The sequence below is a fragment of the Chlorocebus sabaeus genome, chromosome 23, assembly GCF_047675955.1.
Source record: "Chlorocebus sabaeus isolate Y175 chromosome 23, mChlSab1.0.hap1, whole genome shotgun sequence".
NCBI lineage: Eukaryota > Metazoa > Chordata > Mammalia > Primates > Cercopithecidae > Chlorocebus > Chlorocebus sabaeus.
In genome coordinates this window covers 49101809-49117489 of record NC_132926.1, presented here as the reverse complement: position 1 = coordinate 49117489, position 15681 = coordinate 49101809, and the positions used below count along the sequence as shown (strand labels likewise).

Here is a 15681-nt window from a genome sequence, read left to right as displayed (position 1 = left end):
TAAAATCAAAATGCAGAAATCGAAGATATCAACTGGTCATTCTTTTATTCTATAACTGACTTGTCATCTTAATATTTGAAAACTGTGAATGACATTTTCTCCATTTCCCAAGAGGACAAGTCAAAAGATCTACGGATCCACTTAGGAGTAACTCACAAGTCTGTCTTTACATTTTTTTTCATCTTTCAACTTTTACATTCCTTACTATTAAGGCAAAGAAGCAGTGTTCAAGTTCAATCATAATTTCATGATCAGTCAATTGCTTCACATAGTCACAATGTTAAAAGCTCTAAATATGTGACTTACATCCAGTGGTTGGGAAGGTATTTTCAGCTTGGTGAGATGTGCTTTGCTGCTGGGCTTCAGCTCAGTCATGCTGTTGCTGTGAGATTGGCTGCTGTAGTGCTCAGAGGACAGCTTTGGTTCCATGGACTCCTGTCCGTCCATGGGCCGCACATAGGCAGTGGGTTTCTGTAACATTGAATTGGACTTTGACATCAATGAGGGTGGGAAAGATTGATTTGAGTGCTGCCCACTTGAAAAAGGTACACGGGAAGGAGAATCCCAGTTTGCATCAGGGTCCCGAGGTGATTTGGAGCGTTGATGTTCCTTGCTATGGTGATCATTCCCATGAGACCTGGAATGACTAGAGCTTAATGAAGAAACAGCCTGGGGTTTTCCAGGGCTGGAAGAACGTGATTTGGAGTGTTCTGATCCATGTTGGCCTTTTTTCCGGCTGCTGCTCCCACTACTGTTATATGACTCACGGTCATGCCTCTGACCACTACTGTTAGTGCCACTACTGCTACCTGCACTGGTCCGCTGGCTACTATGTCCACTCTGTAAGCCTGAAGACCGCTTCTGAGACTGAGAAGTGCTGGGTGCGGGTCCTACTGGAGTCCATTTGCTACTCTGATGAGAGCTTCCATGTCTCTGTTCAAAGAAATTTGGGTTAGATTTTTCATCTGCTGATGGTGGTACTGTAGGCTTGGGAATTGCAACAAGCTTTGGTATAGATCTGTCTCCTATGAAATCCTTCATTTCATCGTAGTTTCCAAGCATACTCTGAATACGACTTGATAACTTATCTTCTTTGCTAGTCTACAAAAAATAAAAATAAAATTATACAATGAGCATAATCAGAAATAAAATATGCTTCTGAACTAATTTTCCAAACTTCGAATGGAAAGGGGCTTTTCAAAGGAAGGCTTTACCTCGTATCTTAACATTAATACCTTGAAGCATACTCCAAATATATCATTCTGTAGTGAAAAAAAAAATCATTGAAAAGTGCCTAAAAATAACCATACTAAAATATAATCCGAGCGCAGTGGCACGTGCCTGTACTTTCAGCTACCCCATGCAGCTGAGGCAGGAGGATTGCTCGATTCCAAGATTTCGAGGCTCCAGTGCACTATGATTTCACCTGTGAACAGCAACTGCACTCCAGCATGGGTAACATAGCAAGACTCTTGTCTTTTAAATTCACAAAGTATTTTGAAGGGCCAGGTGCAGTGGCCCATACCTGTAATCCCAGCACTTTTGGAGGCTAAGGCGGACAGATCACCTAATGTCAGGAGTTCCAGACGAGCCTGGCCAACAGGGTGAAAACCCATTTCTAGCAAAAATACGTAAGTTAGCCAGGCGTGGCTGGACATGGTGGCTCACACCTGTAATACCAGCACTTTGGGAGGCCAAGGCGGGCAGATCACCTGAGGTCAGGAGTTCCAGACCAGCCTGGCCAACATGGTGAAACCCTGTTTCTACTAAAAATACAAAAATTAGCTAGGCGTGATGGCAGATGCCTGTAATCCTAGCTACTCAGGAGGCTGAAGCAGGAGAATTGCTTGAACCCAGGAAGTGGAGGTTGCAGTGAGCCAAGATTGTGTCATTGCACTCCAGTAAGACTCTACCTCCAAAAAAAAAAATTAGCCGGGCAAGGTGGTGCATGCCTGCAATCCCAGCTACTCGGGAGGCTGAGGCAGAAGAATCACTTGAACCCAGAAGTCAGCGGTGGCAACGAGCCGAGATCATGACATGGCACTCCAGCCTGGGCGAAAGAGCGAGACTATGTCTCAAAAAAAAAAGTCTTTTGAAGAACAGTAAAGTAATCTGCCTTTATAAAATTAAGTTCCACAGGCCAGCAGATTAGCTAACGCTTATATTTTGGCAGTTTATGAAAATATTATATTCCTTATAATTCAATGTTATAGTTACAAGCAGAAACAAAAATTTAATGAACAAGTGATACCCAAATGATTGCCTATAACAATAGAAAAATCAGACTGATACTGAAGACACATTTATTCAAACATACTAATAATCTCTGAAACTTTGTAAACTAAGTAGCAAATGGCAGTGAGGAGTAACAAAAGCATCTATGAAATATTCATTTTTTATTGATATCATACTTTAAAAACACCTAGGAAAAATCAAACAATGCAAATTGAGTCACAAAATTCTAATTTAATTCAAGGCTCAGAATGGTGAAGTACCCACCCATAGTTAGTAGCACAACTAGGAAAAGAGAGATAAATGTGTGAGCCAACTCAGAACACATTTTTAAGAACACAAGACAACAGGAGGTGGGTTGGAAGATGACTTTTAGGGTGCTAGTAACGTTCTATTTCTTGATCTGAGTTGTATGAAGCTGTTGATGCTGTGAAAATTCTTCAAGCCATAACACCTATTTTGTGTATTTCTCTGTAAGCATAATATACTCCAAAGAAGTTTATCCCCAAAAAAGTATGTTCTATGTAAAGGACAGGAAAAAAAATGTTAAGTGGTATTCATAGTAATTCTTTTCTAATATAAACATTCAAATATGAAACATTTTAAAAGCAAAAATGTCATGCTAATGGGAAAAAAACATTCACAGAAGGGCAACTTACAACTTTGTATGGCTCTGCAAAGAGAGGAGAGCTAGGTGGGAAGGCGTCTTCACCCTGCTGAATTTCCTGATTCCGCCTTTCCCGTTCTTTCATACGCAGCACATTCCGGTCTTCACGGTTCATGTTGCTATGAAAAGAAACACAGTCTTTGTATCACAAAAATAAAAGGAAAAATTAAATATTCTGTACAGATTTTGTCAGTTTAACACTTCAATCACAGATTCCCTTTTGACCTCCAAGTAAAAACAGGCATTAGTGCTGAAGCTGGGTTTTGGTAACGGTTTTATCAACATATACCAATAGTGTCTTCCACAACTATTCCAAGGAAACATTAGCCCTAAATATTAGAACCCACCCCAACAAAACACTTAACTTTATCAATGTTTGAAGTACTCTGTTATCTAAAAGCAAAAACTTGTACATTCAGAGGGAAAGTAGTATTTGAACACAAATCCTCAATATTTCCTTTTGGGCCTGGGCCTTCCTCTTCAGAAATCTGCCTATTCTTTGCCCTTAGAAGCATATAACCCACGCCCAACTACCACCCTTCCCCCCAGGGTCCAGTTCTTTTCTCTACTTTGCATCTACCTTATCTTGATTTCTTTTTGTCCCAAACACAGCTTCCTTAGTGTCCATCCTTATGGTAGTTTGACCTCAGCTGTGCTGTTGCTCTAGATTCCCTAAAAAACGACATTTCTGCTCTAAATATATTAATATTTCAATTAACACCTTAATAAATGGCAAAACCCAGGTTTTCAACAAATGGCAAAACCCAGGTTTGATTCCAAGTTAATCAAAAATTAACTTGGGTTAGTAATAGTAACTAAAATTGCACTGTAAAAGGAAGTCTTTGGAGTAGGGGAAAAAATGGAAGTCCCATCTCTATAATCATGACAGGTTGTCTTATTTTCACTAGAACAAACCAAAACAAATACAGCCGATTTATAGCAGCAAGGATTTTGGTTAAATAGACAATGGTAATAAAGACTGTCAAACTCTGGCACTAGGGATTACCAGGGAATCTGCAACTCTTTCCTGGAGACAGATTGGATAATCAGACCTGGTTTTGTTTGTTTTTTTTTTTTTTAAAAAAAGTCCCACTGGAGCCCAGAAGGAAACAATCAGGTTATATGTGTGGAGCATTTCTGGCCTATAATTCATAAATCTAATCAGAAAATTAAAGTTCATCAGAAACTATAATTATAAAATTAGAATTAGTAACAAAACCAGTATTACACTCTTTTTTTTTGTGGAACACAGTCTTGCTCTATTATCCAGGCTGGAGTACGGTGGTGTGATCTCTCAGCTCACCACAACCTATGTCTCCCGGGTTCAAGCGATTTTCCTACCTCATTCTCCTAATTTTTTTATTTTTAGTAGAGACAGGATTTTACCATGTTGGCCAGGCTGGCCTGAACTCCTGACTGCAAGCGATCCTCCCGCCTTGGCCTCCCAAAGTGCTGGGATTACAGGCACGAGAGCCACCAAGCCTGCCTCAATACTGTACTTTTGAGGCCTTTAATCAGTGGTTAGAATTAGTGAAAGCAAACATTTAAAATTAAAACTTCCTGATTTGCATACTAAGTGTCATGCAATAAAAGCAATTTAATGTTTAGGAAAAAAAAAAAAGACGGAACCCCAGGTGGGAGGATCACTTGACCTGCCTAGCCAACATGACAAAACCACATCTCCACTAAAAATAAAAAAATTAGCCAGGTGTGGTGGCGCACGCCTGTAATCTCAGCTTCTTGGGAGGCTCAGGCAGGAGAATCACTTGAACCTGGGAGGCAGAAGTTACAGTGAGCCATGATTGTGCCACCACTGGACTCCAGCCTGGGAGACAGAACCAAGACTCTGTCTCCAAAAAAAAAAAAATGTTCTAAGTGTTTCAGATATGTTTTCAAATTGTTTTGCATGTGTACAATTTTCTAATAAGCTTAAACAGGATTTCTTTGGTTTCGTTAGTACTTAGCACTCTACAGAACCACAAAAAGTATTTCAATCTTTCTTTAAAAAATACCACAAAACTTAAATATTCATAAAACAAAACCAAAGAACATATTATACTCCATCACATTTGAACCAAGTAATAGTTTTATATCACTTAACAACCATGCTTCAAATAGGCCTCTTGGGTTATGGTTCTGCCAACATACCTGAGAGACTAGGGAGTATGTTAACTACCAATTTCCTTAAATTTTAATCCTGAAAAATCTGAAAACTTCTTTTTTTTTTTTTTTTTTTTGAGACGAAGTCTCGCTCTTGTCCCCCAGGCTGGAGTGCAATGGCACGATCTCAGCTCAGTGCAACCTCCACCTCCCGGGTTCAAGCAATTCTCCTGCCTCAACCTCCTGAGTAGCTGGGATTACAGGTGTCTGCCACCATGCCCGGCTAATTTTTGTATTTTTAGTAGAGATGGGGTTTCACCGAGTTGGCCAAACTCCTGGTCTCAAATTCCTGACCTCAGGTGATCTGCCTGCCTCGGCCCCTCAAAGTGCTGGGATTACAGGCGTGAGCCTGAAAACTTCTTTAAAGTATGGTTTAAGGCTAAGAGCGGTAGCTCACAACTGTAATTCCAGCACTTTGAGAGGCCAAGGCGGGCGGATCACTGGAGGTAAGGAGTTCAAGACCAGCCTGGCCAACACAGTGAAACCCCATCTCTACTACAAAATACAAAAAAGTAGCCTGCCAAGGTAGCAGGTGCCTGTAATCCCAGCTACTCAGGAAGCTGAGACAGGAGAAGTGCTTGAAGCTGGGAGGCAGAGGCTGCAGTGAGTCAGGATTGTGCCACTGGACTCCAGCCTGGTGACAACAGCAAGACTCCATCTCAAAAAAATAAAAACAAAAAATAAAGTATGATTTAATTTTATAGATTGAGCAGCACTAAAATCATCATTCAGGAAATATTTCTATATCTCTTGTAAAAATAGGTGAGTCCCATAATAAAATTATTTCTGTAATTCAACACCAAAGAAACTGTTTTTTTTTTTTTTTAACTGGCTACCAGGAAGCTAAGAACTAAATTAACTCACTGTAATAATTAGGTCGGGTGCCGCGGCTCACTACTGTAATCTCAGCACTTTGGGAGGCTGAGGCAGGCGGATCACCTGAGGTCAAGAATTCAAGATCAGCCTGGCCAACATGGTGAAACCCCATCTCTACCAAAAATACAAAAATTAGCCAGGCGTGGTGGCAGGTGCCTGTAATCCCAGCTACTCGGGAGGCTGATGCAGGAGAAAAGCTTGAACCCAAGAGGTGGCTCAGATGTTGCAGTGAGCTGAGATTGCATCAATGAACTCCAGCCTGGGTGACAAAAATGAAACCACATTTCAAAAAAAGAAAGAAAGAAAGAAAAGAAAAAATTAATATACCAGTTATAGCGCTTATTCTCTTATTTTTTTCTGATCTTTTTGTATCAAATATATGGGTTTTTTTCCCTCCTGTGTCTCTTACCATCACTATCTCCACCTAAGATGAAATAAAGTTTGCTCCAAAAGCAGTAATTCCAGTAATCTGAACTCCTCTAATGTTAACATGAAATTTAAATGAGTCAATGTGAAGTATATCTTTGTCATATGGGCAAAACTATTTTATAGGTCTGAGAATACAGGAATAAACAAGCTCAGTTTCCTTTTTTTTTCTGAGCAGAGTCTGGCTCTGTCTCCCAGGCTGGAAAGCAGTGACACAATCTCAGCTCACCGCAACCTCTGACTCTGGAGTTCAAATGATTTTCACGCCTCAGCCTCCCAAATAACTGGAATTACAGGCACATGCCACCACACCTGGTTAATTTTTTGTATTTTTAGTAGAGACAGGGTTTCACAGTGTTGCCCAGGCTGGTCTCCAACTCCTGACCTCAAGTGATCTGCCCACCTTGGCCTCCAAAAGTGCTGGGATTACAGGTAGTGAGCCACAGCGCTCAGCCAACAAACTCAGTTTCTCACACAATACTCTAACAACATCCTTCTAACACCAGACGTGTGGGGGTTTTATCCCACACACAAGCAATTGCACAGTGGCTCACGCCTGCAATTCCAGCACTTTGGGAGACCAACGAGGGCAGATTACCTGAGGTCAGGCATTTGAGAAAAGCTGGCGAAACCCCTCCTCTACTAAACCCCTCCTCTACTAAAATACAAAAATTGACACAGCATGGTGGCACATGCCTTAATCCCAGCTACTCGGGAGGCTGAGGCAGGAGAATCACTTGAACCCGGGAGGCAGATGTTGCAGTGAGCCAAGATCACACCAGTGCACTCCAGCCTGGGCGACAGAGCAAGACTCCACCTCAAATTTAAAAAAAAAGCAAGCAATCAACTCTTCAGAAAATACCAGCTGGGTGTCCTCTATCTCCTACCTCGAGATAATGTCAGACTCCATAGGTTGAGTGAGGGTTCAGTCCCTAAGGCTGCCCCCCACTGTTGATGTCAATCCCAAGTCCCAGGTTGTTTTACCTGTGCTTCTGACCAACTGGCTAAAAATCGGGATTCTGCAATCCCTTCCTTTGGTTTTAATAATTTGTTAGAGAAGCTCACAGAATGAATGGAAACCTGGTCACTGGACTCTTACAAACGTTATTTTAAAGGATATAAATAAACAGTAAAATAAAGAGTTAGAGAGGTGAGATGTACAATGTTGTAGGAGCTTCAATTCCCTTGGAGAATGGTGTGCCACCCTCTCAGCACATTAACATGTTCTAGCTTACCTTTCTGGAAGCCCCCTAAACTCAGTCCTTTTGACCTTTTTTTTTTTTTTCTTCCCAAGACGGGAGTTTCGCTATTGTTGCCCAGGCTGGAGTGCAATGGCACCATCAGGGCTCACCGCAACCTTCACCTCCTGGGTTCAAGTGATTCTCCTGCCTCAACCTCCTGAGTAGCTCGGATTACAGGCATGTGCCACCATGCTAGACTAATTTTGTATTTTAAGTAGAGACAGGGTTTCTACATGTTGGTCAGGCTAGTCTCAAACTCCCAACCTCAGGTGATCCACCCGCCTCAGCCTCCCAAAGTGCTGGGATTACAGGTGTGAGCCACTGCACCCGGCCCATGTCAGATATTAATCCTGCCGCTTGACAAAACACCATTTATCACCTGGGTACAGTGGCTCATGCCTGTAATCCCAGCACTTTGGGAGGCCAAGGCATGAAGATCCCTTGAGCTCAGGAGTTCAAGACCACCTTGGGCCACATGATGAGACCCAGTCTCTACAAGGCTACTGAGATGGGAAAGGGGTCCTTCAAGTACAGCTGGGTCTTGGATAAACTGAAAGCTAAGTGTGAGGGTAGTGGTACTGATGATAGTTCCCTGTGGGAACTTGAGGCCAGAAAGTATTATGTAACTAGTTAATGCCCCAAGACAAAGACATTTAAAAAAAACATGATCACAGGCACATCTCAGGCTGACTGTGCTACCCTGATTGTTGTAGCTGGTGAATTTGAAGCTGGCATCTCCTTCTGACTTACACACTGGATGTGAAACCTAATTGTTGGAGTTAACAAAATGGATTCCACTTAGCCACCCTACAGACAGAAGAGATACAAGGAAATGGTTAAGGAAGTCAGCACTTACAATAAGAAAGTTGGCTACAACCCCAACACAGTAGCATTTGTGCCAATTTCTGGTTGGAACGATGGCAACATGCTGGGGTCAAGGGCTAACATGCCTTGGTTCAAGGGATGGAAAGTCACCTATAAAGATGGCAATGTTAGTGTAAACACCCTGCTTGAAGCTCTGGATTGCATCCTACTACCAACTTGTCCAACTGACAAGCCCTTGTGTCTGTCTCTCCAAAGACCGCCCTGCAAGCGGTCACCTTGGCTCCAGTCAATGTTACAACTAAAGCCAAATCTGTTGCAATATACCATGAAGCTTTGAGTGAAGTTTTTCCTGGGAACAATGGGGGCTTCAACATCAAGAACATATCTGTCAAAAATGTTCATCATGGCCATGTTGCTGGTGACAGGAAAAATGACCCACCAATGGAAGCAGCTGGCTTCACTGCTCAGGTGATTATCCTGAACCACCCAATCTAAATCAGTGCTGCCTATGCTCCTGTAATGGACTGCCACATGGCTCACACTGCCTGCAAGTTTCCTGAGCTGAAGGGAAAGACTGATGGCCATTGTGGTAAGCTGAAAGATGGCCCTAAATTCTTGAAATCTGGTAATACTCCCGCGTCTTTGATATGGTTCCTGTCAGGCCCATGTGTGTTGAGAGCTTCTGACTATCCTCCTCTGGGTTGTTTTGTTGTTCATAATGCAAGACAGCCAGTTGCTGTGGGTGTCATCAAAACAGAGGATAAGGCCAGGCACAGTGGTTCACGCCTGTAATCCCAGCACTTTGGGAAGCTGTGGCAGGAGAATCACTTGAGCTCAGGAGTTTGAGACCAGCCTGGGCAACATGGTGAAACCCCATCTCTACCAAAAATACAAAAAATTAGCTGGGTGTGGTGGCATGCATCTGTGGTCCCAGCTACTTAGGAAACTGAGGTCTGGGGAATGCTTGAGCCTGAGAGGTGGAAGTTCAAATAAGTGAAGATAGCACCACTGCACTCCAGCCTAGGTGACAGAGTGAGACTCTCAAAAAATTAAAAAATGGCCAGGTGCCATGGCTCACGCCTGTAATCCCAGTACTTTGGGAGGCTGAGGCAGGCAGATAACCTGAGGTCAGGAGTTCGAGACCAGCCTGGTCAACAGAGGGAGACCCCATCTCTACTAAAAATTCAAAAATTAGCCAGGTGTGGTGGCAGGTGCCTGTAATCCCAGCTACTTGAGAGGCTGAGGCAGGAGAATCACTTGAACACGGGAGATGGAGGTTGCAGTGAGCCGTAACCATGCCATTGCATTCCAGCCTGGGCAACAAGAGTAAAACTCCGTCTCGAAAAAAATTTTCTTTTAATTAAAAAAAAAAACAACACAGTGGACAAGAAGGCTCCTGGACCTGGCAATATCATCGAGTCTGACCAGAAAGCTCAGAAGACTAAATGAATATCATCCCTAATACCTGCCACCCCAGTTTCAATCAATGGTAGAAGAACAGTCTCAGAACTGTTTGTTTTGATTGGCCATTTAAGTTTAACAGTAAGAGACTGGTTAATGATAACAGTGCATGATAAAATCTTCAGAAGGAAAATATGACTGTTTTGTGATCCACTTTGAGTTTTTTTCACGTGGCAGTTTTAAATTACTAGTTTTTAAATTAGTACTGTTTAATGGAAGCAACAGGACCAAGAATCCATCTCAGAATTTTGGGACCCATGAAAGAAAGTTTAATGAGAGGCTGGTTCCAAGGTAGTCAGTTATCTCAACTGATTGTTCACAGTCAAGTTATAGACTGAACTCCTTGTTCTAGTCTTTGACCCCTTCTATCACAGTTGACTGCCTAGTTTTAAAAATAAACAAACAAGGCCGGGCGCGGTGGCTCAAGCCTGTAATCCTAGCACTTTGGGAGGCCGAGACGGGCGGATCACGAGGTCAGGAGATCGAGACCATCCTGGCTAACATGGTGAAACCCCGTCTCTACTAAAAAATACAAAAAACTAGCCGGGCGCGGTGGCGGGCGCCTGTAGTCCCAGCTACTCGGGAGGCTGAGGCAGGAGAATGGCGTAAACCAGGGAGGCGGAGCTTGCAGTGAGCTGAGATCGGCCACTGCACTCCAGCCTGGGCGACAGAGCGAGACTCCGTCTCAAAAAAAAAAAAAAAAACAAACAAGGCCAGCACTGTGGCTCATGCCTGTAAACCCAGCACTCGGAAGGCCAAGGCGGGAGGATCACCTTAGATCAGGAGTTTGAGACCAGCTTGGCCAACATGGTGAAACCCCATCTCTACTAAAAATACAAAAATTAGCTGGGCACGGTGGCGTGCACCTGTAATCCCAGCTACTAGGGAGGCTGAGACAGGAGAATTGCTTGAACCTACGAGGTGGAGGGAGGTTGCAGTGAGCCGAGATTGTGCCACTGCACTACACTCCAGCCTGGGCGACAGAGCAAGACTCCATCTCAAAATAAAATAAAATGAAATAAAATAAAAATAAAAATAAAAATAAAAATAAACAGGCCGGGCACAGTGGCTCACGCCTGTAATCCTAGCACTTTGGGAGGCTGAGGCGGGCGGATCACCTGAGGTCAGGAGTTCGCGACTAGCCTGACCAACGTGGAAAAACCCCGTCTCTACTAAAAATACAAAATTAGCCAGGCATGGTGGCACATGCCTGTAATCCCAGCTACTCGGGAGGCTGAGGCAGGAGAATCACTTGAACCCGGGAGGTGGAGGTTGCGGTGAGCCAGGTTGCGCCATTGCACTGCAGCCTGGGCAACAAGAGCAAAACTCCGTCTCAAAAAAAGAATAAACAAGTAAAGTTTAATGAGAAAAAAACCCACAATATCACTCCACACCCATTAGGATGGCTATGATAAAAACAAAATCACAAAATAACACATGTTGGTGAGGATGTAGACAAATTGGAACCTTTGTGCACTGCTGGTGGCAATGTGCAATGGTGCAGCTGCTATGGATTGGCAGTTCCTTAAAAACTTTAACAAATAATTACCGTAGGATCCAGCAATTTTACTCCTAGGAATATATCCAAAAGAACTGAAAGCAGAGACTCAAACAGATCCATGTACACCAATGTTCACAGTGGCATCATTCACAATAGTCAAAAGATGGAAACAACCCAAATGTCCATCAACAGATGGTGATCCATCAACACAGAGAAGCAAAATGTGGTATATATATACAATGGAATACTGTTTAGCCATAAGGAATGAAATTGATACATGCTACAACATAGATGAACCTTGAAAACATTATGCTATGTGAAATAAGTTAGACACAAAAGGACACATATTGTATGATTCTACTTAATATGAGGCACCTGGAATAGACAAATTCATAGAGACAGAAAATAGAATAGAGGTGGGGAGGTTCTGTTTGGGATGATGAAAATGTTCTGGAAACAGTGTTGATGATTGTACAATACTGTGAATGTACTTAATGCCACTGAATTGTATATGTAAAATTATTAAAATAGTACATTTTATATTATATATATTTTGCCACAATAAAAAAATTAGTACACTGTAAAAATAAAAATTTAAATGTGTATTCCTATGAATTACATTCATTCTATAATTTTTTTATAAACACATACATTAGTTATAAAACATTTTAGGTCAGGCGTGGTGGCGTGCTCCTGTAGTCCCAGCTACTTGGGAGGCGGAGGCACAAGAATTGCTTGAACCGGGAGGCAGAGGTTGCAGTGAGCCAAGATCACACCACTGCACTTTGTGACGACAGAATAAGACTCTGTCTCAAATAAATAAGTTAAATAAGTATATAAAACACTTCGTGACTTTTTACAATTTTAATTTTAAAAAACAGCCGAGCGTTGCGGCTCACACCCGTAATCCCAGCACTTTGGGAGGCTGAGGCAGTGGATCACAAATTCGAGACCAGCCTGGCCAACATGGCCAAACCCCATCTCTACGAAAACTACAAAAATTAGCCAGCTGTGGTGTCATGCAACTGTAGTCCCAGCTACTCGGGAGGCTGAGGCAAGAGAATCATTTGAATCTGGGAGGCGAAAGTTGCAGTGAGCCAAGATTGTGCCACTCTACTCTAGCCTGCACAACAGAGTGAGACTCTGTCCCCAAAAAAAAAAAGAAAAGAAAACAGTTCAGTGTAAAATGTGTACTCTAACTTTCCCCATTCAAGAGGAGGTCAGAATTTGTTACAATTTTTTTTTCCACTTAGTGTCTTAGAATAACTATCCTACTGAAAAATGGAGCCATTCAGCTATAAGATTATTGAGTGATTTAAACTCCGAAAGTCAAAATGAGGTTTAAGCTAAGATTTCAATTATTTTCAAATCCAGTATATTACAACTGCTATTAAACTGTAACTTTACCACAATGCACTATGTTAAAGCACAAAGCCTCAACAGTACGTAATCCCTCTTGGCCTCATTTGATAGGATTTCTCTACCCATGAGACAGTCTGAAGAGGTCCCTTCCTACAAGTCAGGGAAACAAAGGTTGTACACTTAGAGATCAAAGCCAATAACAAAACATCAGATCCCAAGACAATATTTAGCACAGAAGGACCTTTGCCCCAAAGTTAGTCATGAGACTTCTATAGCCTTCAGGTTTAAAATAATGTAGTGAAAAACATGAAAGCAAAGATAACAATTACACACATTTTTGCTTCCTTCATCACATCCTTATGTATTATCTGAATTTCTCATTGTATTTCATAAATCACTCTCAATTGGACCCTCAAAGTTCCCCAGAAATTGTGTTTTTTTTTTTTTTTTTTTTTTTTTTGAGATGGAGTCTTGCTGTGTCGCCAGGCTGGAGTGCAGTGGCACGATCTCGGCTCACTGCAACCTCCACCTCCTGCGTTCACGCAATTCCTGTGTCTCAGCCTCCCGAGTAGCTAGGACTACAGGCGCATGCCACCATGCCCAGCTAATCTTTTGTATTTTAATAGAGACAGGGTTTCATCATGTTGGCCAAGATGGTCTCAATCTCCTGACCTCAGGATCTGCCCGCCTTGGCCTCCCAAAGTGAAACTGTACTATTTTTCTCTGATGAATGCTTTTTCCCATTCCTCACAAGTATTTCATAAAGTTCTATGACTCCTCACAATCCTAATTTCCATTCACAAATAACCTTGTCTTAATGGACAAAGATTTAAAAACAGAATACTAAAAATCAGAGAGAGGCAGCTCCAGCAGCAAACATGGTGTATCATGGCCTCACAGAGATGAGCATGTCCTGGGGCTTTGTTGGCTTCTTTGTGCCCTGGTTCATCCCTAAGGGGCCTAACTGGGGAGTTATTATCACCATGATGGTGACCTGTTCAGTTTGCTGCTCTCTTTTGGCTGACTGCAATTCTGGCCCAGTGCAACCCTCTCTATGCAACATACTTGAAAGATGAAATCACCTGGTATCTGAAGCAACATTGGCCTTGAGGAAGAAGACATGTTCTACAGTGTTCAGTGATTGAAATCAAAGTGAATCCCGGCCGGTGCGGTGGCTGAAGCCTGTAATCCCAGCACTTTGGGAGGCCGAGACGGGCGGATCACGAGGTCAGGAGATCGAGATCATCCTGGCTAACACAGTGAAACCCCGTCTCTACTAAAAAATACAAAAAAAATAGCCGGGCGAGGTGGCGGGTGCCTGTAGTCCCAGCTACTCGGGAGGCTGAGGCAGGAGAATGGTGAAAACCCGGGAGGCAGAGCTTGCAGTGAGCTGAGATCTGGCCACTGCACTTCAGCCTGGGCGACAGAGCGAGACTCCGTCTCAAAAAAAAAAAAAAAAAAAAAAAAAGAAAGTGAATCCCTTTTTGGATGCAAAATTACCTCCAAATGCAGGCCACCTTCTTTGACTTTGCCTATTTGGGGTATCAGCTGCCTTAAATATTCATAACACATCTGAATTTTCTTTCTCACAATGCAGTAGTTTTTTCCTTCACCTGATTTACACTTTGATGAATTATGTGTGTACTTAACCTAAACTATGCTGATTCCACACTATGTTTATGGACTCCTGTAAGTCAGAAGATGCTCTCTTCTGAGAAATATCTTAATCTATCCCTTGGAATTTATAGATTTGAAGATGGTTCTTGCCTTATCAAAACATGGGAATCAGGCCAGGCGCGGTGGCTCAAGCCTGTAATCCCAGCACTTTGGGAGGCCGAGACGGGCGGATCACGAGGTCAGGAGATCGAGACCATCCTGGCTAACACGGTGAAACCCCGTCTCTACTAAAAAATACAAAAAACTAGCTGGGCGAGGTGGCGGGCGCCTGTAGTCCCAGCTACTCTGGAGGCTGAGGCAGGAGAATGGCGTGAACCCGGGAGGCGGAGCTTGCAGTGAGCTGAGATCCGGCCACTGCACTCCAGCCTGGGCGACAGAGCGAGACTCCATCTCAAAAAAAAAAAAAAAAAAAAAAAACATGGGAATCAGTGAAGGGTCTAAAAACTGCTATTAGACAAACAAGACTCCAGTGGGGCAGTCGGTAGGAAGGCACGTTGAGAGGGAAGATCTGTCCCAAAACAACTACACCAAATTATATTTTCAGGATGAAAATCTTATTTCTGCCATCTTTTGTCTTTTTTTTTTTTGAGATGGGTCTTGCCATGTTGCCCAGGGTTGTTTCAAACTCCTGGCTCAAGCAATCCTCCTGCCACAGCCTTCAGAGTAGCTCAGACTACAGGCATGAGCCATCATACCTGGCTCTCTGCCATCTTTTGGAATAAATTATTTTTCTGCTTTAAGAAATGATGGGCCAGGACCAGTGGCTCGCACCTGCAATCTCAGCACTTTGGGAGGCCAATGTGGAAGGACCGCTCGAGCCCAGGAGTTCCAGACCAGCCTGGGAAACAAAGTGAGACCTCATCTCTTAAAAAATGTAAAAGTTAGGCCGGGCACGGTGGCTCAAGCCTGTAATCCCAGCACTTTGAGAGGCCGAGGCGGGCAGATCATAAGGTCAGGAGATCGAGACCATCCTGGCTAACACGGTGAAACCCGGTCTCTACTAAAAACATACACACACACAAAAATTAGCCAGGCGTGATGGCAGGTGCCTATAGTACCGGCTACTCTGGAGGCTGAGGCAGGAGAATGGCATGAACCCGGGAGGCGGAGCTTGCAGTGAGCAGAGATGGCGCCACTGCCCTAGAGCGAGACTCTGTCTCAAAAAAAAAAGTAAAAATTAGCCAGGCAAGGTGGTGCATGCCTTTAGTCCTAGCTACTTGGAGACTGAGGCAGAAGGACCACTTGAGCCCAGG

General features: G+C 43.1%; 1 protein-coding gene and 2 pseudogenes across 2 annotated transcripts in view; 2 read left to right on the top strand and 1 right to left on the bottom strand.

Moving 5' to 3' along the window:
• The window catches only part of AFF4 (ALF transcription elongation factor 4), an 89982-nt gene that overhangs the window by 60670 nt on the left and 13631 nt on the right, over positions 1–15681 (bottom strand). For both annotated transcript variants that reach the window (XM_008014405.3, XM_008014406.3), the window contains exons 2-3: positions 2892–3018; positions 307–1101 (exon numbers count right to left, since the gene is read on the bottom strand). In XM_008014405.3, coding sequence (XP_008012596.1) covers positions 307–1101; positions 2892–3014 — 918 coding nt within the window. In that variant the 5' untranslated portion in view covers positions 3015–3018. The remainder of the gene's footprint in view (positions 1–306; positions 1102–2891; positions 3019–15681) is intronic.
• On the top strand, positions 8252–9942 carry LOC103245168 (putative elongation factor 1-alpha-like 3; annotated as a pseudogene).
• On the top strand, positions 11170–13861 carry LOC140709973 (V-type proton ATPase subunit e 1 pseudogene; annotated as a pseudogene).